This window comes from Ovis aries, chromosome 26, assembly GCF_016772045.2.
Source record: "Ovis aries strain OAR_USU_Benz2616 breed Rambouillet chromosome 26, ARS-UI_Ramb_v3.0, whole genome shotgun sequence".
In the NCBI taxonomy this organism is placed as follows: Eukaryota; Metazoa; Chordata; class Mammalia; order Artiodactyla; family Bovidae; genus Ovis; species Ovis aries.
In genome coordinates this window covers 26,007,719-26,033,574 of record NC_056079.1, presented here as the reverse complement: position 1 = coordinate 26,033,574, position 25,856 = coordinate 26,007,719, and the positions used below count along the sequence as shown (strand labels likewise).

Genomic DNA, 25,856 nt, shown 5'->3' with positions numbered 1-25,856 from the left:
GTATATCCGTGGCGGATTCATGTTGATGTATGGCAAAGCCAATACAATATTGTAAAGTTAAAAAAAAAAGACTTTACGAGCCCAATTCTTGCGTCTCCTCATAATTAGAAAAATGCTAACATCATTAATGGTGACACCTGCTCCCTACGACTAGCAGCAAGCCTCTGACAAAATGTGAGCTTGACTGCACTGAGCCCGTCACTGATTCATATATGACACTGACCTTCCCCCCTGCCTCTTGGTAGCAATTTCTCAGTGCAATTTTAAATGCTATCTCCTGGACTTTAGTCCTCATTTTGCCCTCAAATAAAAACATAACCCACAACTCTCATGTGCTTTTTTTTCAATTGCTACGCAGACTCTTCATTAGTACACTAAAGATGAATGTCTTCTAAATGTTTCAGTATCACTCCTTCACTGAAGGATATTATTAAAAACAAAAATACATAGGCTAAGTTGAAATAGGATTCAAGTTAGTTTTCCCTCAGGCTATTCTTTTTTAAAAAATCTAAAGCATTTTAAGTCACACTTCTCTTAGAAATCACTTAGACAAGTTACAAGTCTGCTTCTTTTTCTGTCTTAAGCTGGTGATATCTTTAAACACTTTATCATTTAAACAAAAGTAGAAATAAGAGTGCAATGGCACCTCACTCCAGTATTCTTGCCTGGAAAATCCCATGGACGGAGGAGCCTAGTGGGCTGCAGTCCATGGGGTTGCTAAGAGTCAGGCACGACTGAGCGACTTCACTTTCACTTTTCACTTTCATGCATTGGAGAAGGAAATGGCAACCCACTCCAGTATTCTTGCCTGGAGAATCCCAGGGACCGGGGAGCCTGGTGGGCTGCCGTCTATGGGGTCGCACAGAGTCGGACACGACTGAAGTGACTTAGCAGCAGCAGCAGCAGCAGAAATAAGAGTATTAGGTGCCTCAATGTATTTTTTACTTAAATTTAACATTTATTCATCTATATCCCTACCTACTGTCCCCCTCCGATTATTTTGAAGCAGATTTTGACCATAATTCCTATCATATTGTAGTATATATCTTTAATGGCTTTCCTTTTTTCTCACCTAACCACGATACCATCATCACATCTAGAAAAAAATGTCCTTAATCATATGTTTCTAATTTTTCCAACTCATTGCAAGAAGACTACAGCATAAGAGAATGGTATTATTAACCGAGAATCTGAAGATTTAAGGCATCTGCAGTTTCCCTAAATTAAGAAGAATTAGCTTTTATCACCAAGGAAACAATTAACCATCTATTTTTAGCGCTTTAGCTGTCCATGCAACTCATAGTGTTTTTTCTTTGTGTTAAATACAAATGTACTGCCAGGCAAAGAAATGGCTTTAAAGTTTTTGTATTAAAAATCAGGGATTAGAGGGTTGGAGGAATATTTATCCCACAAATTTTAGGATCTATTTGTTAATGTCTGGAATTTTAGCTTTAAAAAAAAAAAAAAAAAACCAGATCTTTTTTAAATGGTAATAATTCTTTTCTGCAGCCAGTATCCTTGGAAATGGATGTGGATGGACAACTGAAAATAGAACCTGTGATTAAAACAGGTAAACATGGAAATATTTGGATTTTTTTTCTTTTGCATTTCTCTTTGCATTTGAATCTATTTCAAAGAATAATGGAAGCTTCCTGAGTCTTTGAAAGGGATCCTGATTAAGAGATCTAAACAGCTAGAGGAACCAAAGAATCCGAAAAAGTAAAAAGTCATTCCTAAGGACGAAGGTCTTTATATTGCTGGGGACAATGCCCTGAATATTGCTTGTACTAGTTAGTTATTGCCACATAACAAATTTCCCCAAAACAGTATAGCTTAAAACAATGTATATTCTCTCTCCCACCATTTCCATGGGTCTGGAATCCCAGAGCATCTTAGCTGGGTGGTTCTGGCTCAGGGTCTCTGATTAGGCTTCAGTCAAGTTATCAGCCAGGCCTGCAGTCTCTGGATAAAACTGAAGCTGGAGGATTCTCCCCAAGCTCGCTTACAGAGCTGTTGGTGAGAGGCTCCCGTTGTCTGAGCAGTATGATTCCATCAGAGTAACTGATGAGACAAAGCCAGGGAGAGAAGCAGCTGTCCTTTGTCATCTAAGGTAAGAAGGGACACAGCATTATTCTAGTTTATTCTATTGGGCCTGTGATCAACCCTGGTACATTGTGGGCCAGAACAGTGCAGAAGTGTGAATACCAGGACAGAGGGACCACTAGGGCCACCTGGGAGGCTGCCTCCCACAGCCTGCCCCCTCCCAAGGAATATGAAAGTCTCCACCCATTCCAGCATCAGCTCAGAGTCCAGAATCTTATCTAAATCAGGTCCAGGTGCAGATGGAGCTATGAGGATGTATGCAGCACTTAAGCACAGTTCCTCCCGTTCTGTAGGCCTGTGAACAGCAATGGTATCCCCCCTCCCTGTGCCCAGTACACTTGCTTATCAGAAAGGATGATTCCTGCTCAGAAAGACAGAAAATGAATAGCACACACAAGTTACTGGTCTGTAAGTAGTTCTGAAATCCAGCTGGGCAAGTGTTAGAAATTCCTTGACTAGAATTCAGTCTTCCTGCCAGGAAATGACTTTCAAATGGCTTTTGACCTGGGCCCTCGGAGTCTTTGGCCTCATCTTCTGAGTCATCCTTTTACATGAAAGGTTTATGGGGGAGCGATTTTCTCAGCTTGCTTCCCATAAGTAGAATCTTCGGGGTCCAAAGGTCTCCCTGTATTTTCACTTCTCTTGTCTCCTTCGGTCCAAGTTGACCAGGTTCCTGCTGATGTATTTTTAAAACTTTGAATCTTCTTTGAGTCTTATTCTGAGGCATCATTTTTTATCTTTTTTCAGATCTTAACAAATGACTTTACAGTTGTAGTCTTGTGCTTTCCTAAGAGTGTTAGCTTCCATGATGGCTGAGACGATAAAGAATCTGCCTGTAGTGCAGGAGACTTGGGTTCAATCCTTGGGTCTGGAAGATACCCTGGATAAGGGAATGCCAACCCATCCAGGTATGACCTAAATCAAATCCCTTATGACTATACAGTGGAAGTGAGAAATAGATTTAAGGGACTAGATCTGATAGACAGAGTGCCTGATGAACTATGGATGGAGGTTCGTGACATTGTGCAGGCAACGGGAATGAAAACCAACTCAAGAAAAAGAAATGCAAAAAAAGCAAAATGGCTGTCTGAGGAGGCCTTACAAATAGCTGTGAAAAGAAGGGAAGCGAAAAGCAAAGGAGAAAGGAAAGATTGAATGCAGAGTTCCAAAGAATAGCAAGGAGAGATAAGAAAGCCTTCCTCAGCAATTAGTGCAAAGAAATAGAGGAAAACAACAGAATGGGAAAGACTAGAGATCTCTTCAAGAAAATTAGAGATACCAAGGGAACATTTCATGCAAAGATGGGCTCGATAAAGGACAGAAATGGTAGGGACCTAACAGAAGCAGAAGATATTAAGAGGTGGCAAGAATACACAGAAGAACTATACAAAAAAGATCTTCATGACCCAGATAATCACGATGGTGTGATCACTCACCTAAAGCCAGACATCCTGGAATGTGAAGTCAAGTAGGCCTTAGGAAGCATCACTACGAACAGCTAGTGAAGGTGATGGAATTCCAGTTGAGCTATTTCAAATCCTGAAAGATGATGCTGTGCAAGTGCTGCACTCAATATGCCAGCAAATTTGGAAAACTCAGCAGTGGCCACAGGACTGGAAAAGGTCAGTTTTCATTCCAATCCCAAAGAAAGGCAATGCCAAAGAATGCTCAAACTACCGCACAATTGCACTCATCTCACATGCTAGTAAAATAATGCTCAAAATTCTCCAAGCCAGGCTTCAGCGGTACATGAACCATCAAATTCCAGATGTTCAAGCTGGTTTTAGAAAAGGCAGAGGAACAAGAGATCAAATTGCCAACATCTGCTGGATCATGGTTTTCCAAGAGAGTGCCAGAAAAACATCTATTTCTGCTTTATTGCCTATGCCAAAGCCTTTGACTGTGTGGATCACAATAAACTGTGGAAAATTCTGAGAGAGATGGGAATACCAGACCGCCTGACCTGCCTCTTGAGAAACCTGTATGCAGGTCAGGAAGCAACAGTTCGAACTGGACATGGAACAACAGACTGGTTCCAAATAGGAAAAGGAGTACGTCAAGGCTGTATATTGTCACCCTGCTTGTTTAACTTCTATGCAAAGTATATCATAAAACGCTGGACTGGAAGCACAAGCTGGAATCAAGATTGCTGGGAGAAATATCAATAACCTCAGATATGCAGATGACACCACCCTTATGGCAGAAAGTGAAGAAGAACTAAAGAGCCTCTTGATGAAAGTGAAAGAGGAGAGTGGAAAATGTTGGCTTAAAGCTCAACATTCAGAAAACTAAGATCATGGCATCCAGTCCCATCACTTCATGGGAAATAGATGGGGAAACAGTGGACACAGTGTCAGACTTTATTTTTAGGGGCTCCAAAATCACTGCAGGTGGTGATTGCAGCCATGAAATTAAAAGACACTTGCTCCTTGGAAGAAAAGTTATGACCAACCTAGATAGCATATTCAAAAGCAGAGACATTACTTTGCCAACAAAGGTCCGTCTAATCAAGGCTATGGTTTTTCCAGTGGTCATGTATGGATGTGAGAGTTGGACTATAAAGAAAGCTGAGAGCTGAAGAATTGATGCTTTTGAACTGTGGTGTTGGAGAAGGCTCTTGAGAGTCCCTTGGACTGCAAGGAGATCCAACCAGTCCATCCTAAAGGAGATCAGTCCTGGGTGTTCATTGGAGGGACTGATGTTGAAGCTGAAATTGCAATACTTTGGCCACCTGATGCAAAGAGCTGACTCATTTGAAAAGACCTGATGCTGGGAAACATTGAGGGCAGGAGGAGAAGGGGACAACAGAGGATGAGATGGTTGGGTGGCATCACCGACTCGATGGACATGGGTTTGGGTGGACTTGGGTGTTGGTGATGGACAAGGAGGCCTGGTGTGTTGCAGTTCATGGGGTTGCAAAGAGTCAACACGACTGAGCAACTGAACTGAACAGAACCCATCCAGTATTCTTGCCTGGGAAATCACATGGACAGAAGAGCTTGGTAGGCTACAGTCCATGGGGTCGCAAAGAGTCAGACACGACTGAGCGACTAACACTTTCACACTTCCTGAGAATGTCCTTGATTTAACTTTGCTCTGAAGCCATTTTGTCTGGCCTTATTTGGGATCTTCCAAACCAGTGACCCCTGGTTCCTTTTCAAGTCCTTTCTTGAACTTCTCTTCTCACAGTTTACTATAAGCAGCAAGAAGAAACAGGCTGATGTTTTCAGTACTCTGGTTAGAAATAGATTTAGCTAGATACCTTGTTAGCTGCATTTTCCATTTCCCACATAACTGCACAAGCTCCTTCCCCTTGCTGTTGGCTTCACTTGCTTGCCACACAGGCCTCTCCATGAGGCCACCCACAGTATGACTTCTTTCTCCATTTCAGTGACCATTTGCCTATGTCAAAAGCTTTCTCTATCTCCTTTCTCCTTTCTCTATCTCCACTATCTCCTTTAGTAAAACTTTATTACACAAAAGCTCTGAGTGATCAAGCCTCGTCTCTGGCCCCAGATTAAATTCTTCTCCTCCGGGGGCCGAGAATCCTGGCGTCTTTGCGTAATACAACAACAGCCTTTCACAGGGAGCATGGGTTTGACCTCTGATTGGGGAACTAAGTTCCCACATGGCTTGGGGCATGGCCAAACAAACAAAAAAATCTATTAAAAAAAAAAAAGAGTGATAGCATGGGAAAGGGAGTGGCTGGAATAGACAGCCTTTAAACCATCCTTGGAGTTTGAACTTGTTATTAGTGTGAATACACCATTATAGAAGTATAAGCAGGGAAATGAAGTGCCCAGATATATTTTTAAAACTCACCTTCACTTTGTTTTATCTTTAAAACACTGATCCACCTGGAATGTTGTAAATGTTACAGTTCAATGCAAGGCAAAATAAATCTCAAACATTAGTTAAGTAAACATGAGTACAATGTTTACTATCAAAAAGAACTCTGAAGTCTAAAAAGAGCTTTGAAACATTTTCAAAGTTTAATTTCTGGAAATACAGCAAACTAAACATTCCTACTTAGAAGACCTTAAAGAGTTTGAATGGTGAAATGTTCACTATGGCAAGGCCAATGAAAGAAGAAACTGATAAATGACGTCAGCTGGGGAAAATACAAATTAATGAGCACCTTACTGTATACATTTCTATCTCATCCTCATTTGGTACATTGTAATATGGCACACTCCCTAATTATTATATGTAGAGAGCAATCCTTTTGTAATACTTAATGTCCATACATTTCCATGGAGATCAACATTGAAATGTTTATGGCCTTGAGCTCAGTCAACATATGGCATGATTTTAATGTGAATCCTCTATTGTCCTCTAAGGTCATGGTGTAACTGATTTCATGTAAAACAGCTAGTTGGCATTTCTAAACTAGCTGCTCTGCTCTTTCTCTTCCACGTTGAGTACAGTATCCACAGTTATTCCAATGTCCTGCAGTGACCAGCCTCCCTCCACTTCCAGAGGCCTTCTGGGAAAGGAAGTAGAAAGGCTGTATAGGGATGTGCTATACCCAATCTTCATCATCCAGTCAAACAAGACCTAGAAGAGAAAAAGCTTCGTTATAAATAACTGCTCACGGTTGTGTCCCTCATGATAGTTTATGATCTCTCATTGTTAAATCATGCCCCTAGGAGTCATGAAACAGAACTTTCATATCTTTCAAAGGAACTTTCCAGTGTTTAAAGCAAAACAGCATGCCATGAATTTTGAGATGTGAATGACCCTTGATAACCTTTTGTTTCAAAGAAGGCCTAGGGACTACTGACACCTACAGGCAGCAGAAGCATTTAACAATTAGGAAAGCTCCAATCATAGGGAACGGGGAGATTATTCACTAAAAAGGTTAAGAACAAAAGGTTAGCATTTGGGAAAAAAGTCATTTAGATTACAATGAAAGCCAATAGTCCACATCAAAATTACCCAGGAACAGTCAAAACAGACGTGTCCATGGTCCAGAAACTCTGCCTTTTGATAAGAGGCCATCCCTATGAATGTACTGCATTTCCTGTCATAAAGATTCCCACTGTAATTGTCCAAATTTCCACTAAAACTGCTAAAGGATGGTGTGTTGCTTTAGGAAGAAAGCTGAATGACAGAATGTTCTCAGGGGATGCTGGTATCAATTATACATATATCAACTTATATCAATAATTAGACTTTATATCAAAGTGATACTTATATCAATTATAAGTAACCCTTGACTTCTACCACCATCCATGTCCCTGTTGATATTCCATGTAATAAATGTGCATTATGTCATACAATGCCATAATTTTCCAATATACGAATGAGCCTTAGTTTAACCAATGCCTACATAATCACTTATATTATTACCTTTGATCATTTGTCATTATTTCCAAAGAATAAATTCTCATAAATGAAATTACTGGGCCAAAAGATATATTGTAAAATATATACTGATAAATTATCCCACAAGAACAGCAGTCTAAATTACATTTACATGAACAATGTGAATGTAATTTAATAAGAATCTCTGTTTTCTGCACACACTGCCCCAAACTGGGTACTCTTCTTTTTAATCTTTGACAATTTGATAGGTTGAAAATGGTATCCATTTTAATATGCACTTCTCTGATTCTAAGTGAGACCAAACATTCTTTTCATGTTTATCACTTGGTTTTTAATTTTTCAAATTTTTTTAGCTAGCAAATTTTTTTAGCTCCATTACTTTATAAATATTTATTAAAGTGTTGTTTGGTTGCTAAGTCATGTCCGACTCTTGCAACCCCACGGACCCCCACCAGGCTCTTCTGTCCATGGGATTTCCCAGGCAAGTTTTTTTTCTCTAGCTAGCATAATCATTACTTTATAAATAATTATTAAATTGTTGCTGCCAAATTTTTAACTTGATGAGCTTTATAGAATTTAAAATTTTTATGTAGTCTAACCTACTAATATTTCCTATTATAGTTTATAGCAGTCTAGACATAGAAGGTTAAATGTAGCAATAAGGAGAAATTTATTTAGATAATTACTTAGATTTTTAATGCATGCATAATGATAAATTCAAATGTACTTAAAATCAGAAATACACCAACATATTAGTAATTGGCTTTGGTGTCAGATGGCAAATCAAAATTGTTTTTCACTCTAGTTTTCTATATTTTCCAAATCATTGCTAGTGAACACAATATTGTTTTTAAAAGGAAAAAAAGTCTATTAGAACAAAAAGAAACAAGCTTTAGAGAATGATCTGAAAACACAAGCAGTGGGGCTTCTTATATTAATAATATTAATCCATTATTAATAATATTAATAATACATTATTAATAATATTAATAATCCATTAGGGCTAGTAAGAATAGAGCTAATAATAGCTGCTTCCTAAAGATTTGAAAGCATCTTACCACTGAGCTGTGAAAATATAATTTAAAAACAAATTAAAACAAGGAAGAACTGAAATCTGAATGCAGAAATCACAATTCAAGAAGGCTCAGCATGCCTAATTCTCCAAATTTCTGTCACATAAAGTATACATAAATCCCATTTATCTTTAGCTGATGGCAGTGCAGACAACAGACAACACATCCACCCTGCATGGAAATAAACTATTGCCAAATTCAACACAAATATTTCTCCAAATATGATTTTTCCTCACCTGTGAACTGCAAGACTTAAAAAACCTTCTCCTCAGGACACGCCCACTTGGACAGCGGAGAGCTACAGTCACGACCTGAGGAAAAAAGTGTTCAGATGAGAATTCCGACTACGGCTGTCTTTAATTCCAAAATCACTACTCCTGTGAAACACCTGTACCTAGTTCTAAGCACTCATGTGGGGTTTTGTAGAAATTTAGCTCTCAGAATTGTACGCCAACATTAAGGTCCAGAGAAAATTCACCTTAAACACAGAAATAATTCTGAACCTGAAAAATATCTTCCCACTGCTTGAGGAAACCAGTGACAGAGTCTTCCAGAGAGGGCGCCAGAGACCTGAGGTTTCTGTCTGCCCAGACAATATCAAGACTGCAGCTGGGCTTTGAAAGAGGCCTTACCAAGCCAAGTTGATCCAGAGCCACCTCAGAGTCTGCAGGCAAGACAAACAGTGGACTGGAAGGAAACAAAACGTTACCCAGGCCACCCCATCACGTTGGCTGGGCACCATGTCTACCTCATGAGAACAAGAGATGAGCCTGGAGTTAGTCCTGGCTGCTGGGGGTCTTGGAGACACCCTTTTCCTGGGAGCAGCTTTGTTCTACATATTGAGTTCCCCCACAATTTTTCCTCTGATGAAAGTGTTAAATAGCTAAAAAGAGCTTGCAACATCCTAGTAATTTAAAGAACATTCTAAAAGAGAAAAGAGTGGGAAAGACCTAGAGATGACCATACTAATAAGCAAAGTAAGTCAGAAAGAGAAAGACAAATACCATATGGTATCATTTATGTGGGGAATCTAAAAACCGATGCAAATGAGCTTATTTACAAAATTGAAACAGACTCACAGACATATAAAACAAACTTCATGGTTACCAAAGTGGAGGGCTAAATTAGGGGTTTGGGATTAGTAGATACAAGCTACTATATACAAAATAGATGAACAACAAGGTCCTACTTGTATAGCACAGGGAACTATATTCAATATCCTGTAATAAACCATAATGAAAAAGAATATGTATATATGTATAACTGAATGACTGTGCTGTCCACCAGAAACTAACACAACATTGTAAATCAACTATACTTCAATTTTAAGAAAAGAAAAGATGACAAATTAGTCATTAATTCTGACATTCATTATTCATTCTCAGGAAACCCTTTCTGATGGTCCTATGGAAAGTGTTTCTTATGGGTAAGAAAGGCACACTTCCCAGACTAGAATGCTATCTTTTTCTTGTTTTTAACTTTTATGAACGTTATCCTAACTGTCCTGGGAGTTTTTTGGCAGCACAGTTACAGAAATGGTGGAAATGGTTGTTTTATAGCAGCACCCACCCGCTTCAGGAAAGCCGCGTTAGCAAATATTTCCATGCAAGCAGGTAGAGTGTTTTATTCACATCCAGACTGGTGCGATGTTGAGCTCTGTTACTACTTCTACTAAAGGAAAGTTTTATAATAAAACAAAACACAAACTAACAATCACAAAAGCCAATTTTGCTTATTTGTAGAACAATAAAACCTAATTTTTACAGTGAGGTTTTGTTCAAACTTTAATGATCTACGGGGAGAATTAAGGCCAAATGCTTTCAAAGAAACTAAGGTTAAAATATAGTGACTTAATGTTTACCATTGTGATTAGATAAATATTTAAGAGAAATGAACAATCACTGTTCGAAACCTAGTTACTGTTCTATTATTACAATTACTGTGAAAGGTGGGTATGTAATTTCTCCTAAGATTACTGACAGTCTAGTGGACTGACCTATGAACAGGTCAAAGGCCTGGAACACAGTCCAAACTGTAAAGTAAATCTCTGTCCCGAACACAGATTGTTAAATGAAATCTAAATGAAAAGGGGCAGCACTAATTAAAATTTGGCTCCCCTTAAAATGAAATAAGATAGCATGCAACAATGAAAACAGTTGCTATGGTGTTATGGTAATTACATGAGGATTTACAAAACTCTTTTCAAATTATCTTAAATTCTACAATTATTGTCTTTTCAGTTTACAAGTAGAACAGTAACATGTGGTGACTATTCTGTTGTGAATTCTAGACTACTTATAACTTTCGATAGTAGTAATATGAAATACATAACAAGCACTTACTTAAATCAGAGTATAAGGATTAAGAATGGCATTGTTTCAGATACCGCCCCCTTTCAGAAATCTGTGTCAGCCATTAGTTCACTCACATATTAGTCTGCTCCTAAGTCCAAGGAGGCTTCCACTATGACAGGAATTTTCTCATATGGTTATTGCAAAGCGTGCAGAGCCACAGGCTACATATATAGGATACACACTCACACAGTGAAAACTTCACCCTGTTCTGATAACCTTTAAGACGAATGTTAGTCCCTTCCCTGAGCAACAAAGATTTATTAAGATGTCCCTCGATTCTGTGGGTGACACCACACACTTAATGGGCCTAACTTTAATAAGAAAATAGAGAATGTCCTGAAAATGAAAATCTCCAGTATTGCTAAAGGTGAAATTATTCTTTTATATATGGATTCATGAAACAGCTGTGTGGCTTAGGGATTAAAATATATTAGTTATGATGGGCAAGCTTTATGTATGATGATAGAGCATGATTATGGTATCAGAGCAAAGCTTCGAAGTTGACAAAATACGAAATGGTACTTTGCAGAAAGCCAGAAACAAGTATGACTATGTGACTGGCAAAGACAAACATCCTAAAATCTGGAGTAACTGGCAAAGTGCTCACTGCCAACTCCAGGCATGCCTTTTTAACTTGAAAAGCACTTTTTTGGGGTGATGGGGTGAATGGTAGGTAGGAAAGGCACAGTCTCCAAACTAGAATGCTTCCTTTTTCTTGTTTTTAACTTTTATCGTGATGATGACATTCCACGCCTAATGTCTACTTTCATTATTATTAAACAGTCCAACTACAACAGAGGGGAAAGGTCAGGCAGAGACACCTGGAGGGACCAGGCTAACTGCTCAGAAACAGCTCATTAGATCAAAGAGTTGGTGACCAGGTCAAGGAGTATAAACTGGGACACCCAGAGTCATCCAGGGAGGTAAAAATAAGGGCTGATGAATGGCTAGCAGGGAATTAGGAATTCATCCTTTGAATTCTAAGAAATCTATGCACAGTAGCAACTGCACAGGTGGAAAACACCTTGCCCAGTGATGATTCTGACAGAATCAAAATCTTCCAAAATGTATTTTCTTTTCTTGATTAGTGTAGAATAGAATATACTAGACAAGTATCAAGTGGTATTAACTATACATTAGTGGCATTCTTCACAAAACCTTATTATATAATTTAAAGTTGCTTATACCTGATTGATACTATGTATGTGATTCTCAGGTAACATGTAATTCTCAAGTAACAATTTTTTACCATAATTTTGTTGACTTTATTAACCAAAAATAGCAAAGAGGACCAAAAAGCAGAGCAAGGCCAAAAGAGAAGCAAATAGGAGCAAGGAGAAGCAAATAGGGATAGTATTGTTTCTAGAGTAAACAAGGGAATTAAGCCCAGAGGTCTCATGCAGCCAGAGGGCCTGGGCTCCCCCAGGAGGGACCTCAAAATCCTGCCTGTGGCTTCAGCCTCAAGTTGAGGAGATGGGATGAAACATGACTGAGGTTCCATCCCAGCTCTAAAACTCCATTACTGTGACAGACACTTTAATGAGTGTAGCACAGAAGGTCATCTGTCAAGTATGGGAAAAGGGCAGAAAAGAAACAAAATGGAATGACTATGAATAACTCTTAATAAAGTGGAGAGCAACACCAACTGCCTCCAGGTGGAGATGTGTTGACCTTTTTAGGGTCACAGACCTGAGATTCTGAAGAGCACCCTCCTTCTACCTGTAGTCACAAAAAGGTACAATTTCAAAGGATTCACTGACCCCCTGACGTCTGTTGTCACTGGTGACACACTGGTGTTCTGCAGGAATAAGGTCATGTGCTTTAAAGCTGGAGAAAAATCTTAAAAGGCATTCCCCGTCAACCTGAGCTGTACTTAGTTACTCCTGTATTTTAAGTGGTTGTCACGGATACCAACCCAGAGCTTGAGGAGAGGTGAGGATGTAGGAGGGTCAGGACAGACATATCATGGGTGTGGATGTGATGGGTGTAACAGGGAGGAATTAGACCTTTGGTTTTTTTTCTTAAATTGTGTTTCTTCTGGGACTGTGATTCTCCTGGGATTGATTGCACACTTCATTGTCTCTATTTCTATAAGACTTTCAGCATTTTCCTCAGTATTTTAGTATCCAAAATACTAACTTATGTGCTGCAAATGTGTTAGCACGTTCATGGCTGCCTCAGAAATGGTTTTCAGGGAGTGTAACAGTCGCTGAGAGTCAAGAAATGGAAAACCATCCAGCTTTCCTTTGCCTACGCCATTTCACGGCTTTAAAGATGTGCTTCTGTACATTAGAGACTTAGTGAAACTGAGCTGGGCAACCGCAGGAAGGCGGCGCAGATTATGGCAAAGCAGTTGGGCAGAGGACACAATGCCAAGTCGGGATTCAGTCCAACCCTGACCCCAAACAGCAAACCATCTTTCAATTCAAACACCTACAAAGTAGCTGCATCCTTCATTTTCTCCTTTTTAATGGAAAAACTACAATTTGAAGTCATCTGCCTCTTTTGATTCTATTTTAATACGCAACTCATGTGATGACCTAACATTCTGGAAAAAACCACATATCCAATCTCTGCCCGATGAAGTGGGAGGGCTTTAAAACACAAGCTCAGCAGATAGCAGGCTTCCAAAACAGGGCTTGACTGAAGCATTTGATACCACCACATATTTGAAACAAGACCTAATCATGGTGCAAACACATAAACACTGTACTATTTTTTCTTTCTAAACCCAAATGTAGGTAAGATGTATTTACTTGATGTGAAAGAAAATTAAAAATACATTGATTTTCAAAGAAAAAAAAGATAAGCTTACTTCTTCAGCTGTTTCAGGAGGTTCTTCAGGAAAATCAAGAACCTAAAGAAAAGTTAAGTATTTAGTAACAGGAATGTAAACAGAAGAAGAAAAAAATAACCTCAAAGAGAAGAGTTCCTTTCAACATAGAGTTTGGACATATCTATGCTTAATGAAATCTTTTCTTTTAATATACATTTATAAAATGTTTACAATGAGAGACTCAATAAACATTTTTGGATCAGCAACTCTGTGCTAACAATACATCATAAAAACAGGATTTGAAAAAAAAACTCAGATGACAGCTGCTAATCTATACACATTTAAAGAACATTATGTTTATGCTGTTCTAAGATATTACATTAAAATGTACTACTAAAGAAACAGGATAAAAATTAAGTTCAGTAGAACCCCTCGATTATTTAGGTTCACACATATATGCATCAGGATGAGTACATATATATTTCTCTTTATTGGTGCCTTCTAAGGGGCTGGAAAACCACCATCCACTTTGGTTGCTTTCATGATTTATCCACATTTCCCTATTTCTGTTAATCTATTAAAACACCAGATGTACAAAGCATTTTCTCTCACTAAAACACTGTACAACAATTTCACCTTCAAGGGATGCTTTTTATTTTTTAATACCATAGATTCCATATTTTATAACATTTTATCTAACAAATATTCATTGCATTTATTAAATAAATCATTTCTTTTTGTTTGGTATCAAAAACATATGTGATGGTCAATTAGAATTTACCATCAGCATGAGATAATCTATGCTATTAACACATAACAAAGAATCTTACAAATGTAATAAGTCCATGTAGCTCTCTAGATCTTTTTCAAATGTTAGAAACAGTTTAAAGACCCAGTTCCCACCCTCAAGCTCCATGAAGGGACCAGGAAACCTCAGACTGAGAAGCAATACATTGGAAATTACTTTTAGGGAATACACAGCTTAGCAGCTTTACCTAAGACTCGATAGAAATACACTTATTTCAACCTTAACCAGCTCCAAATTGGTCTTCTTAAGGATTAAAGATTTGAAAGAAAAGAAGGAATAATAAACCTGGACATCACTCCAGAGTGAATGGTTGCTAACTCATTCCCTAAAAGGGGCACTGAGGACAATGATATATTCATGTTAATAACGTTAGCCATTCAACTAAGCTCCAGTACTTTAGCCACCTGATGTAAAGAGCCGATTCATTGGAAAAGACCCTGATACTGGGAAAGACTGAAGGGAAAAGGAGCAGGGGGCAGCAGAAGAAAAGATGGTTGGAAGGCATCACTGACTCAATGAACATGAGTTTGAGCAAACTCTGGGAGATAGTGGCGGACAGAGGAACCTGGCATGCTGTAGTCCATGGGGTCAGAAAGAGTTAGACACAACTGAGCAACTCAACAACAAAATATATGACTTCTTGTATCTTAGCTGCCCAAAGGAATGTCTCCGTTAGTAAATATTGCATTTTTTGTTTCTACATAATTAAATTACTTCCTTAAAAAGAACTATTTACTAAATGTACTATCATTTCCCTTCCTAGATTCCTTGTAAGTTTGGCTCAGAATGCTAGTATTTAACAAGAAAAGTGATTCTTAATGAAGCTGAAGTGATTCTTAATGAAGACACCATCTGGATTCCCTCAATATACCACTTCACGCAGATACAGCTCAGTGAACAGGTATTAAGTAATGAACCTCCTTCTTCGTGGGCTGCTCAGTGGGTGGTAAAACTTTGGTTACAGTCTTAGGCAAGTTCCGTCTCTTTGCTGCTTCTCTGTTTGATGTTTCAAAAGACGTCTGACTCTCACTATCAAGCTCCAAATCTTCATCACCCTGTTCAAAAGCAAACTCAATTCAGAAGTGAAGTCACTACCAACAGCAGTTGTATTTTATGTTGCCATCTTTCACATTAACTTTCTTACCAACCCTTGATGGTTTCATGGCAGATTTACCATTATGAAATGGATACAAACATTCTGCTTCATTGTCAGAATCTTGTTTACCCCTACTGGATCATCTTCTTTATGAGATGATGAGAGGTACAGTGTAAATAGAAAGCAAAAAAAAAGTCTTTGGGACAGAAAGCATCTTACACAAAAAAATCTGCAGCCAGTTCCTCTAAAAATGAATTTCTTTATGAATATCCTTTTTTCGCTGAAAGAAAACTTAACATTGTAAACTTCCATTTGCAAATGACAAAATTCATACTCAATGCCAAAGGAAGAGAGTCAAAGGTCAATTTGGCTTCAAAAAACAGAGCTAAACAGAATGAATATAATGTGAGCTTATAATACCCAAGAGATTTGGATGCCCTCATATAAAAGATGTGATTTAGTCAACAGTTTTCTCAGACTGTCTTAAGTTAGAACTTTTCAAGGATCTAAGTTATATGCTCTTTAGGCACCAAAAACCACTTAAACATTTGACATAAAAATATGATCAATAAAAACTATATATATATATAACTGATATATAAGCATTCTTAATAAAGACTCCTAAAAATACACTGGAATAATAATTTGAAATTTTTAAAAAAATTAGTATATGTTAAAGGGAACATAAACAATAGCAGGATTAAAAAAATATGAAATGAGAATATTTTCTAACCCCAAGTTTATGACCATTGCTTAACTTCCAGGTTTCACCCGTCATCTGATAAAAGCGTTCTTCCAGCTTTTTCAACTTCATTTCCTGGCTAGGTTTTAGAACATTCTCTATGTATCTGCTGACCTGTTAAAAAAAAAAAAAATCAGGTGACTATACATTAACACCCCTAAGATTTTATTTACATTGTCTATAAAGTTGTAAATAAGAACCAGGTAAGAAGTGGTGTTTTAACACTGATTCAGTTTTGCCAAAAAACCTACATCCTCCACTGTTGCACTACTCTCTAAAAATTTGCATTTGTACACAATGCAAAGAAAAACAAATTTTCTATCCTTCTGCTTGTATGGCAGTCTGCTGATACATCCTTTAATGGGTTTTCAGTGCAACAAAAACTTACTAGGGTTGGAGATATAAGTATGCCCAAGTGCTACCTGATATTTCAAGATCATGAAAATAACTGTTAGATGATCATCCATGGTAAATGCAACTTCTAATTAGCAAAACCAATCTTGGATAGGATGAAGCAAAAGCAGTGCTCAGAGGTAAAGTTATGGCTATAAATATCTAATTAAAAAAGAAGAAAAGATATCAAATCATTAACTTTACATCTTAAAAATCTTGAAAAAGGACAAGTTAAACACAAAGCTGGCACATGAAAGCAAATAATAAAGAAGACATAAAAACAGGGAATAGAATAGAAAAACAACAGAACCAATGAAACCAAAAAGTGGTTCTTTGAAAAAAAATTAACAAACCTTTAACTTGACTAAGAACAAGAGATGACTACCAAAATCAGAAATAAATGTAGAGAAACTGAGACCCTCAGAAATTGCTGGTGGACATACAAAACGGTGTGGAAAATAGTTTGGCAGTTCCTCAAGAAGTTAATATATAGAATTACCATATGACCCAGCAATTCCATTTCTATGTATATACACCCAAAGAATCGAAAATAAGTTCTCAAATATTTGCACACAAATATTCACAGCAGCACTATCCACAATAGCCCAAAGGTGGGGACAACCTAACTGTCCATCAGTGAACAGAAAAACAAATTTTGATCCATCCATACAGTGGAATATGACTCAGTCCTAGAAGGAATGAAGTGCTGATTTATGCTATATGGATGAACCCTGCAAAACATTAGGCATGGGAAAGAAGTCAGACACAAAAGGTCACATGTTACATGATTTCACTTGTATGAAACATTCAGACAGATCCATACAAACAGAAAGCAGATTGTTGGTTGCCAGAGGATGGAAGGAGTGAGGAATGGGGAAATAACTGTTTAATGGGTTTGGGGTTTTCTTCTGGGATGACGAAAATGTTTTGGAACTAGACAGAGGTAGTGGTTGTACAACATTGTGAATATTCTAAATGCCACTGAATTACGGGCTTCCCTTGGTAGCTCAGCTGATAAAGAATCCACCTGCAATGCGGGAGACCTGGATTTGATCCCTGGGTTGGAAAGATCCCCTGAAGAAGGGAACAGATACCCACTCCAGTATTCTGGCCTGGAGAATTCCATGGACGGTATAGTCCATGGGGTCGCAAAGAGTTGGACACGACTGAGCGACTTTCACTTTCACTTCTCAATGTTTATACCTTTTAATTCTTTTAGATGGGCTAAAAGGGTGATAGGCAGTAAGGCCAGGCGTGAAGTCTGAAGGTGGCTCTCTGAAGTGAAGTGAAAGTCACTCAGTTGTGACCTAAATTTGAAATTCCCCCAGATATTTTTGTATTTTCTCTATATAATACTTTCCAAACAGTAGGCTTTACCTTTTCACCTTGTGCCTCTTGTTGTTTTTTCCTCACAAGTTTTTGCCTTTTCTCGTTCTTCTCTTCTTCTTCTAAGATATCAAAACATACAAGTGCTTTTTAATTCCCATGTATCTGTAAGTTGAATGTTATTTTCTCTGAAAATAATCTGCAGATTTTCACATTTGGGGAGAGAAAAGCTTTCAAAAAACAGATTTATTTTTCAAATAATAAAGATCAAATAGACACAGACAGTTGAAACAAAGAAATCTGCAAGAAATTTCTTTCTGTAAGAAATGTCAATCTGTAGGAAAAGGTCTGTTCTGAAATAAAAACTTTCTGACATGTATTAATGTTGTGTGTTACAGTTTTGGTAGGGAGACTTCAAGAATAATGATGGCGGGGTTTTTTCCTGAAGGTGCCGGATAGGGTTTTAGCAGCTCTACAGAAGCCCATTCCCACACATGAGGTGTAGAATACTGTGCTCTAGCTATCTGGTCACCCTTGGACATGACGGTAAAAGCAATACACCTAGATTCTCAACATGGGGTGTGAGTGGCAACCCTTTCAGTGACTTAACCAATATTAGATTATAAGCCACTGAATGTCAAGAGAAGGGATCTCTGCTGTTGTATAGACTTTTTAAAGTTTGGGTTAGAAATGACATAGTTTCAGACGTATATACAAGAAAAAAGAACAATTTCTCATAAAAATATTGGGGTATAGCCCATTCAAAATTGTTAACTAAAGCTGTAAGTATTACTCTACCATAAAATTACACAGCACAAATGAATGGTAAAATGATGCTTATTGTGCAAAAGTTCTCGAATAAAGGAAAGAAATTTCAGTAGAAAAGTATAAAAGGGTAGCATAAACAGTAAACTTACCTTTCAGATAAACTTGGGAAGGTTTAAACGAGTTAACCCATGAGGTAGTCACAGAAATAATTAATGTAAGAAGAGCAAGCAGTAGGAAAATCCGGCCACACAGCAAAATTAGATCTTTGATTCCTTATAAAGGTTAAAAAAAATTACAATTACAATTCAAAACATTTTTCTTGATACTAATAATGAGTACTAATACATTAGAAGATTATCTGTCTAGAAAAGTAGAGTAAAATTTAAGGTATGTAACTGTCTTTTAAGATTTTTCATATAGTCTCCTTTGGGCAACAAAATTCATGACTGTCATTACCAGAACAAGTTTTCAGAAAATGATTCTAGAACATCTTATCTCTCAGGAATATAAGTATAATCTGAGTGACTGGCTATATTATAAATATATGACTATCAATAATGCATAAATTCTGGTTTCCTTTCTGCCCAGAGAAGGAAAGAAAATAATCCACATAATTGGGAATTAAATTGTGATAGTATCTTATTATCAGATTCTAGTTCTATTTTAAAAAAGGCACTCCCACTGAAATACCAAATTCTTCTCACAGGTAAATTATGCAACTCTGTACTTCTCTATTGCTCAATATTTACTTCATCATTTGTAAGTAAATTTACTAGACACATGTTTGCCTAGAAAAAATTAAAATTTCAGTACTTGATTTTTATTAACCAAATGAAAATTAACCAGCAAAAATGTAACAAGTACCTTCTTTGTGTAATACATTTTGCCAAATGGTAGAGAGTGTACGTATAAAGTTGGATTAAAAATGGTTTCCACCCTCCACAAATTTCTAGTTTTGTTCTGTAATTCTCAAAAGTTACCAGGCAAAAGTACAGAGGAACCATCTTACCCGTGTGATGGGGGCTGGCAGTTAGTCAAATAACTAAGAATTAACAAAGGAATCATATATACAGATTTAAATATTTTCTTTTTAACTAAAAACATATATAGACGCACACATACACACACACATATATATATACACACACACGCATATATATATCATCCTTAAAAAATAAGCAATTTAAATTTGTTTAAAGTTTTTTTGCTTTCTTTTGTATTACAGCCCCTCCAACCTTTGCCAGCATTAACTACTGATTCAGGTATTGTTCAATATGATATGTAATTAACTCTAGAGTAACTATGATCATTTCAAAAGTAATTTGATACCTAGAGTATTCATATTTAGGGAAACAAATGCTTTATGGAATTTATGTTCCATAACACTGCTTTTTGTTCTAACAAGCAAGCAATTTCAAATGGGAATACAGAAGAACTAGATTTATGTGTACACCTCTCAAGTAAGAAATTTTTTAATTAAGTTGAGGTGTTTTGTTTATACTATGCTCAAGAGCCCATATGCAGGACACTTCAAAGGATAACAAACATGATGAACCAGCATTAAAACACTTAGCTTAAGTATAAGTAAAAATGTATCAGCACTGTACAGAGTAGAATGTCCAAAAATATAGCACAGGTGAATGAACATGTCTGAATTCTCTTTGGTAATTCAATTAGCAGTTCCAGCTAAAAGCAGCAGTATCTCTAAGTCCTGGTCCAAACATAACTAGCCCTGCAGCTGTTGCACTGAGATGTGATGATTTTTAAAATAGACTAAAATACTGTTACTGGATATTTGCAGAACCAGTAACAAGAAACCAAAGTAGACAACCACCAGTTCACAATTGTGAGAGGATTCTAGAAGAAAGGAGTTAAGTGAAAAATGTATAAAACTAAGTGGAAAGGCTACCAGGAGCCCAGTTGCATTTTCTAGAATTTTTTACTTTTATTAAATTAGATATTGTGATAAGTGATGGGAATACAAAAAAAGAAGAGGGGGGCCCCTCTGTGCTCAAGAAGTATATTATCCTGTGGTCAGAGCTTATCGTGTGAACATCTCCTTCTGCAAACCTGAGTAACTACCTTCTCATTGACTAGTGACTCAAATAATAGTGCAAAGTATATTATAGATGAGCAGAGTAATGGTGAATTCTGTAAGGTAAGGAAGCAGGTAGATTCTGGAATAAGTGTGAATTTAACATTTCTGTCTATCATTTAGATAAAGGTCTTGTTAGAGTCCAATATGGCTGGAAACTTCTAGAGAATGTCTGTAGATTTTTTAAAAGGCATTTTATTTTAATTTCTTATTTCAAGCAACATTCTGGGTACCTGACTTCTTGGAGGTAGGGTAACGAGAGGAAATATACAAAGTTAAATTTCATCATGGTCTCTTAATTCCCTTCTTCCCTCTCTCTTTCCTTCTCATCCATTCATTGATTTATGGATGCATGCAGCAACTAGAGATTGAACACCTGCCTTCTGCATCGAGAGTGCAAATCCTAACCAATTCCAGGGAATTCTCATAGTGGCCAATTTTAAAAGTGAGTTTAATAAGGGAGACAGACATGTAAATACATCATTAATAGGAAAAGGAGTGTGTCAAGGCTGTATATTGTCACCCTGCTTATTTAACTTCTATGCAGAGTACATCATGAGAAACCCTGGACTGGAAGAAACACAAGCTGGAATCAAGATTGCCGGGAGAAATATCAATAACCTCAGATATGCAGATGACACCACCCTTATGGCAGAAAGTGAAGAGGAACTAAAAAGCCTCTTGATGAAAGTGAAAGAGGAGAGTGAAAAAGTTGGCTTAAAGCTCAACATTCAGAAAACGAAGATCATGGCATCTGGTCCCATCACTTCATGGCAAATAGATGGGGAAACAGTGGAAACAGTGTCAGACTTTATTTGGGGGGGGCTCCAAAATCACTGCAGATGGTGACTGCAGCCATGAAATTAAAAGACGCTTACTCCTTGGAAGGAAAGTTATGACCAACCTAGATAGCATATTCAAAAGCAGAGACATTACTTTGCCGACTAAGGTCCATCTAGTCAAGGCTATGGTTTTCCAGTGGTCATGTATGGATGTGAGAGTTGGACTGTGAAGAAAGCTGAGTGCCGAAGAATTGATGCTTTTGAACTGTGGTGTTGGAGAAGACTCTTGAGAGTCCCTTGGACTGCAAGGAGCTCCAACCAGTCCATTCTAAAGGAGATCAGCCCTAGGATTTCTTTGGAAGGACTGATGTTAAAGCTGAAACTCCGGTACTTTGGCCACCTCATGCGAAGAGTTGACTTATTGGAAAAGACTCTGATGTTGGGAGGGATTGGGGGCAGGAGGAGAAGGGGACGACAGAGGATGAGATGGCTGGATGGCATCACGGACTCGATGGATGTGAGTCTGAGTGAAGTCCGGGAGTTGGTGCTGGACAGGGAGGCCTGGCGTGCTGCAATTCATGGGGTTGCAAAGAGTCGGACACGACTGAGTGACTGAACTGAACTGAACTGAATATGTCCAAAGATGAACGAACTCTCCACCAGTCCACGTTTCCTTTCATTCTTCACTTTATCACTGGTACCACCAACTGCTTGAAGTTGTTCTTTGCCACATGTAGGAGTCATCCTTGAATCTCTCCTTTCCATCACCCAAATAATTAATCCATCAACAACCCTGCTGATTCTACTTGGCTAAAATCCCAAATCTATGCACATTTCACCTCCTCTGTTATCCTAGTCCAGGCCGACTGTCATCATGACTTCCCTCCTTCGGAAGCCTAACATGCCTCACTGCTTCTGCTGTAGCATCCTTGCAAAACATTCTTCACGCAGAACCCAGTGACCTCTAAAAAGCCTTAAGGAAGTCCCTTAACCTCACTATTATCTGAGTTTCTGCTACTCTAATGACAGAAAGCAAAGGGGAACTAAACAGCTTCTTGATGAGTGTGAAAGAAGAGAGTGAAAAAGCTGGCTTAAAATTCAGCATTCAAACAACTAAGATCATGGCATCCAATCCCATCACTTCATGGCAAATACATGGGGGAAAAGTGGAAACAGTGACAAATTTTATTTTCTTGGGCTCCAAAATCACTGCGGATGATGACTGCAGTCATGAAATTAAAAGACACTTGCTCCTTGGAAGAAAAGCTATGACAAACCTAGACAGTGTATTAAAAAGCAAAGACACCACTTGGCTGACAAAAGTCTGTATGGTCAAAGCTATGGTTTTTCCAGTAGTCACGTACATATGTGCGAGTTGGATCATAAAGAAGGCTGAGGACAAGACTTGATGCTTTCCAGCTGTGCTGAAAAAGACTGCGGAGAGTCCCTTGGAATGCAGAGGAAGAAAACCAGTCAATCCTAAAGGAAATCAACCCTGAATGTGCATTGGAAGGACTGATGCTGAAGCTGAAGCTCCAATACTTTGGCCACCTGATGTGAAGAACTGATTCATTTGAAACGACCCTGATGCTGGGAAAGACTGAAGGCAGGAGAGAGGGTGACAGAGGATGAGACAGTTGGATGCCATCACCGACTCAGTGGACATGAGTCTGAGCAAACTCCAGGAGATAATGAAGAACAAAGAAGCCTAGTGTGCTTAAGTCCATAGGGTCGCTGTCAAAGTGTCGGACACCACTTAGCGACTGAACAACAAAAATAGGGATTATAATAGTACCCATCTTTTTGCCTTTTCATATTGATTGTAAAGCGGATTAGATGAAATAATGAACAGTATTTAGAATTTGGTGCTAAATGAATGTTACTGATACTATCTTGAGCCAATCTCCCTCTAGGTCTCCTTGATCCAGCCTCAATGGTCTTCATCCTTTTCCGCCAATGCGTCGCAATTTCTTTGTCTGGAATGTTTTCCGGCTTTTCAAAGGGTTGATCCCTTATCATTTAAATCTCGGCTTAAATTCCTCAGCAGGTTTACCTCACGTCAGTTTATTTCCTTTTGAGCATTCAACACAATTTGAAAGTCCTGTATATGTTTGTTCCTGTGCTTTCTGCCTCTGTTCCCTTACACTCAAAACTTCACCAGATCAAGGGCGACTTTTTCAGCCACCGGCAATCAACTTCCTCAATGCAGCGGGAATCTTGCTTTCCCCCTACCAGACCCCTACCCGGACCCCGATCCAGACCTGGATCCGGAAGAGGGAGGCCGGCGCGGTGCAACCTGGGAGTCGTAGTCAAAGCCACCCAGAGGCATCGCGGCTGGGAAACGGAAATTCATTGCAGTGTTCATGGGGCTGTTACCCGAGTATGAGGGTCAAAATGGAAAAGCCAACACTTACCCAGATCTGGTATCCCACGCCGGAGCTCCAGACACAAGAGGGGGAGAGCAGAGAGTAGAAAAATACCAACAACCCCACGAGAAGCCATAGTGATGGGAGCCCCGCTTCCGGGCGGAAGGCCCGCCCCTTCCGGCTGCGCTTCCCTGGGAAAGTGGAGTGGAGGGAGACCTTGTTAAGGGAGGAATTTGGAAAACAGCTAGACCCTGAAGCCGAGTCGTTGGTCAGATTGAGATGAGCCCAGGTTTTTGAACTCATAATCTGTAGCGTTAGAACAAATGCAGGACACCTCACGTCACGTGGGCGGTGAGAAGGCCTCGCTGGCGCCCGCCTAGTCAAGTCCTGTCAAACGTGCTCGCTGTCAAGTCAAACGTGGGCTCTGGCGAGGCTGGCCGCACCTGGATTCCGGAGGTGAAAAAGAGTTGTCAAGAGTAAAATGAGGCGTAATAGAAAGGGTACGGGCAGTTGACGCTGTGAGGAGGCAGCCTGGCGCTTTGGCCTTGTGTCGGTAGAGGGTGCTTGTGAACTTTTTGGTCGGAGCAACTGAGCGCCACTCTGCCGAAGCACCTTCTTCATCGCCTCAATGGTCTCCGGCCCATTTCGTGGTCTCTGGTTCCTGTGGAAAGACGATTCAAAAGTGGGACCTGGCACCTAATCCTGGAGACCCGCCACCCCTTCCCCGCTCTGGGTTAGTTTTGCCAGCAGGGTTATTGTTAAAGACTTAACTCAGCTTCACAGTTCTGTGACCTCATTGCCATCCCGTGACTCACCTCCAGGTCGCTGCTGCCAACCTACAGCGCAATTAAGCTAGGGAGATCCTTGCAGGTTACAAGCTTTCATGCTTTGAAAGTTCATTTTCTGACCTAGCCATCAATTTTCCCACCCTGGCATTTAGTTTAGCTAACATTTATTGAGCCCCACAGTCTGGTGCCCGGAGGATTTATGAGACTCAAATACGTGTAAATTAGTAAGTTAGTAAGCTTCCTTTGCCCCCAGGAAGCTCAGAAACTCAGTTTAGTAGCCTTGTAAACAGATAAATACAGTGAGTGCTTGAGTGTTGTGATAAGGATGGGCACGTGGCTGTAGAACCCTATCCCCAGCGAGGGCTTGAAGGCTTTCCTGAAGGAAATCATGCCTAAATTATGTCCTAAAGGTTAGGAATTGGGAAAGGCGGCAAGAGGAAGAGTGGGATTTCAAGTTTAGGAAACTGAATGCAGAAAAGCCAGGAATTAAAATATTGCAGTTTCAAGTTTGAGTGGAGGTGCCTAGAGGTAGGCAGTTAGGAGCACACAGGGCTTGGCTTTGTAAGCTAAGAACTTTATCCTGGAAGTGAAGGTGCAAAATAGGAGGGCACAATCTCAAAATCAGTCTAGATGAAGTATTATAAATTTTCATATGGCATACCAATGAAGTAATTAACTATATTGACTCAGAGCTCTCATTTTTTTTGTCTGCATGAAAAAAGGAAAGAAAGGAAGTTCCACACTTAACTGTCTTCATTTTGGTGTGATTTCCTTGTTTAGGCATTTTGCTTCCTCTCTCTGTATTCCTAGTATAATCTGTTGATGACAGCAATGAGTCTGTCAGAACAGTAAAGTGGAGCTTCCCACATACTCTAAGATTTGCCTGAGGTTGTAACACATTTCCCAAACTTTGTTGATTGTGAAGTCTCTTCACCGCAGTTACCTACTTCTATCCACCCCTTCCTCCCGCCAGACCACCAAACTAACCTATTCAACTAAAACCAAGTTTCTCACTGCATTAAGGGAGAACACTGATGTATCATAATTTTTGTAGTATC

At 38.9% G+C, this 25,856-nt stretch overlaps 1 protein-coding gene across 2 annotated transcripts; it reads right to left on the bottom strand.

Moving 5' to 3' along the window:
- Nucleotides 1–6,072: 6,072 nt before the first annotated feature.
- Nucleotides 6,073–24,152, bottom strand: UBXN8 (UBX domain protein 8). 2 transcript variants are annotated; one of them, XM_027962726.2, is made up of 8 exons: nt 24,059–24,152; nt 18,917–19,039; nt 18,051–18,121; nt 16,272–16,394; nt 15,360–15,497; nt 13,674–13,715; nt 8,741–8,815; nt 6,073–6,660 (listed from the first exon to the last, which is right to left on the bottom strand). In XM_027962726.2, the coding sequence occupies exons 1-8, from the start codon at nt 24,144–24,146 to the stop codon at nt 6,493–6,495; spliced, it is 828 nt and encodes a 275-aa protein (XP_027818527.1). In that variant the 5' UTR covers nt 24,147–24,152; the 3' UTR covers nt 6,073–6,492. The 2 variants fall into 2 exon arrangements, with proteins under 2 accessions (XP_027818527.1, XP_042097366.1); XM_042241432.1 differs by lacking the exon at nt 15,360–15,497.
- Nucleotides 24,153–25,856: the final 1,704 nt, after the last annotated feature.

Excerpts from the sequence above, each read along its gene's own strand:
- UBXN8 (XM_027962726.2), bottom strand. The coding sequence starts at position 24,146 with ATGGCTTCTCGTGGGGTTGTTGGTATTTTTCTACTCTCTGCTCTCCCC. Across the intron at positions 19,040-24,058 it reads GCGTGGGATACCAGATCTGG|GAATCAAAGATCTAATTTTG; the intron begins GTAAGTGTTGGC and ends AACCTTTATAAG. Across the intron at positions 6,661-8,740 it reads TTAAGTCTTGCAGTTCACAG|GTCTTGTTTGACTGGATGAT; the intron begins GTGAGGAAAAAT and ends TTTCTCTTCTAG.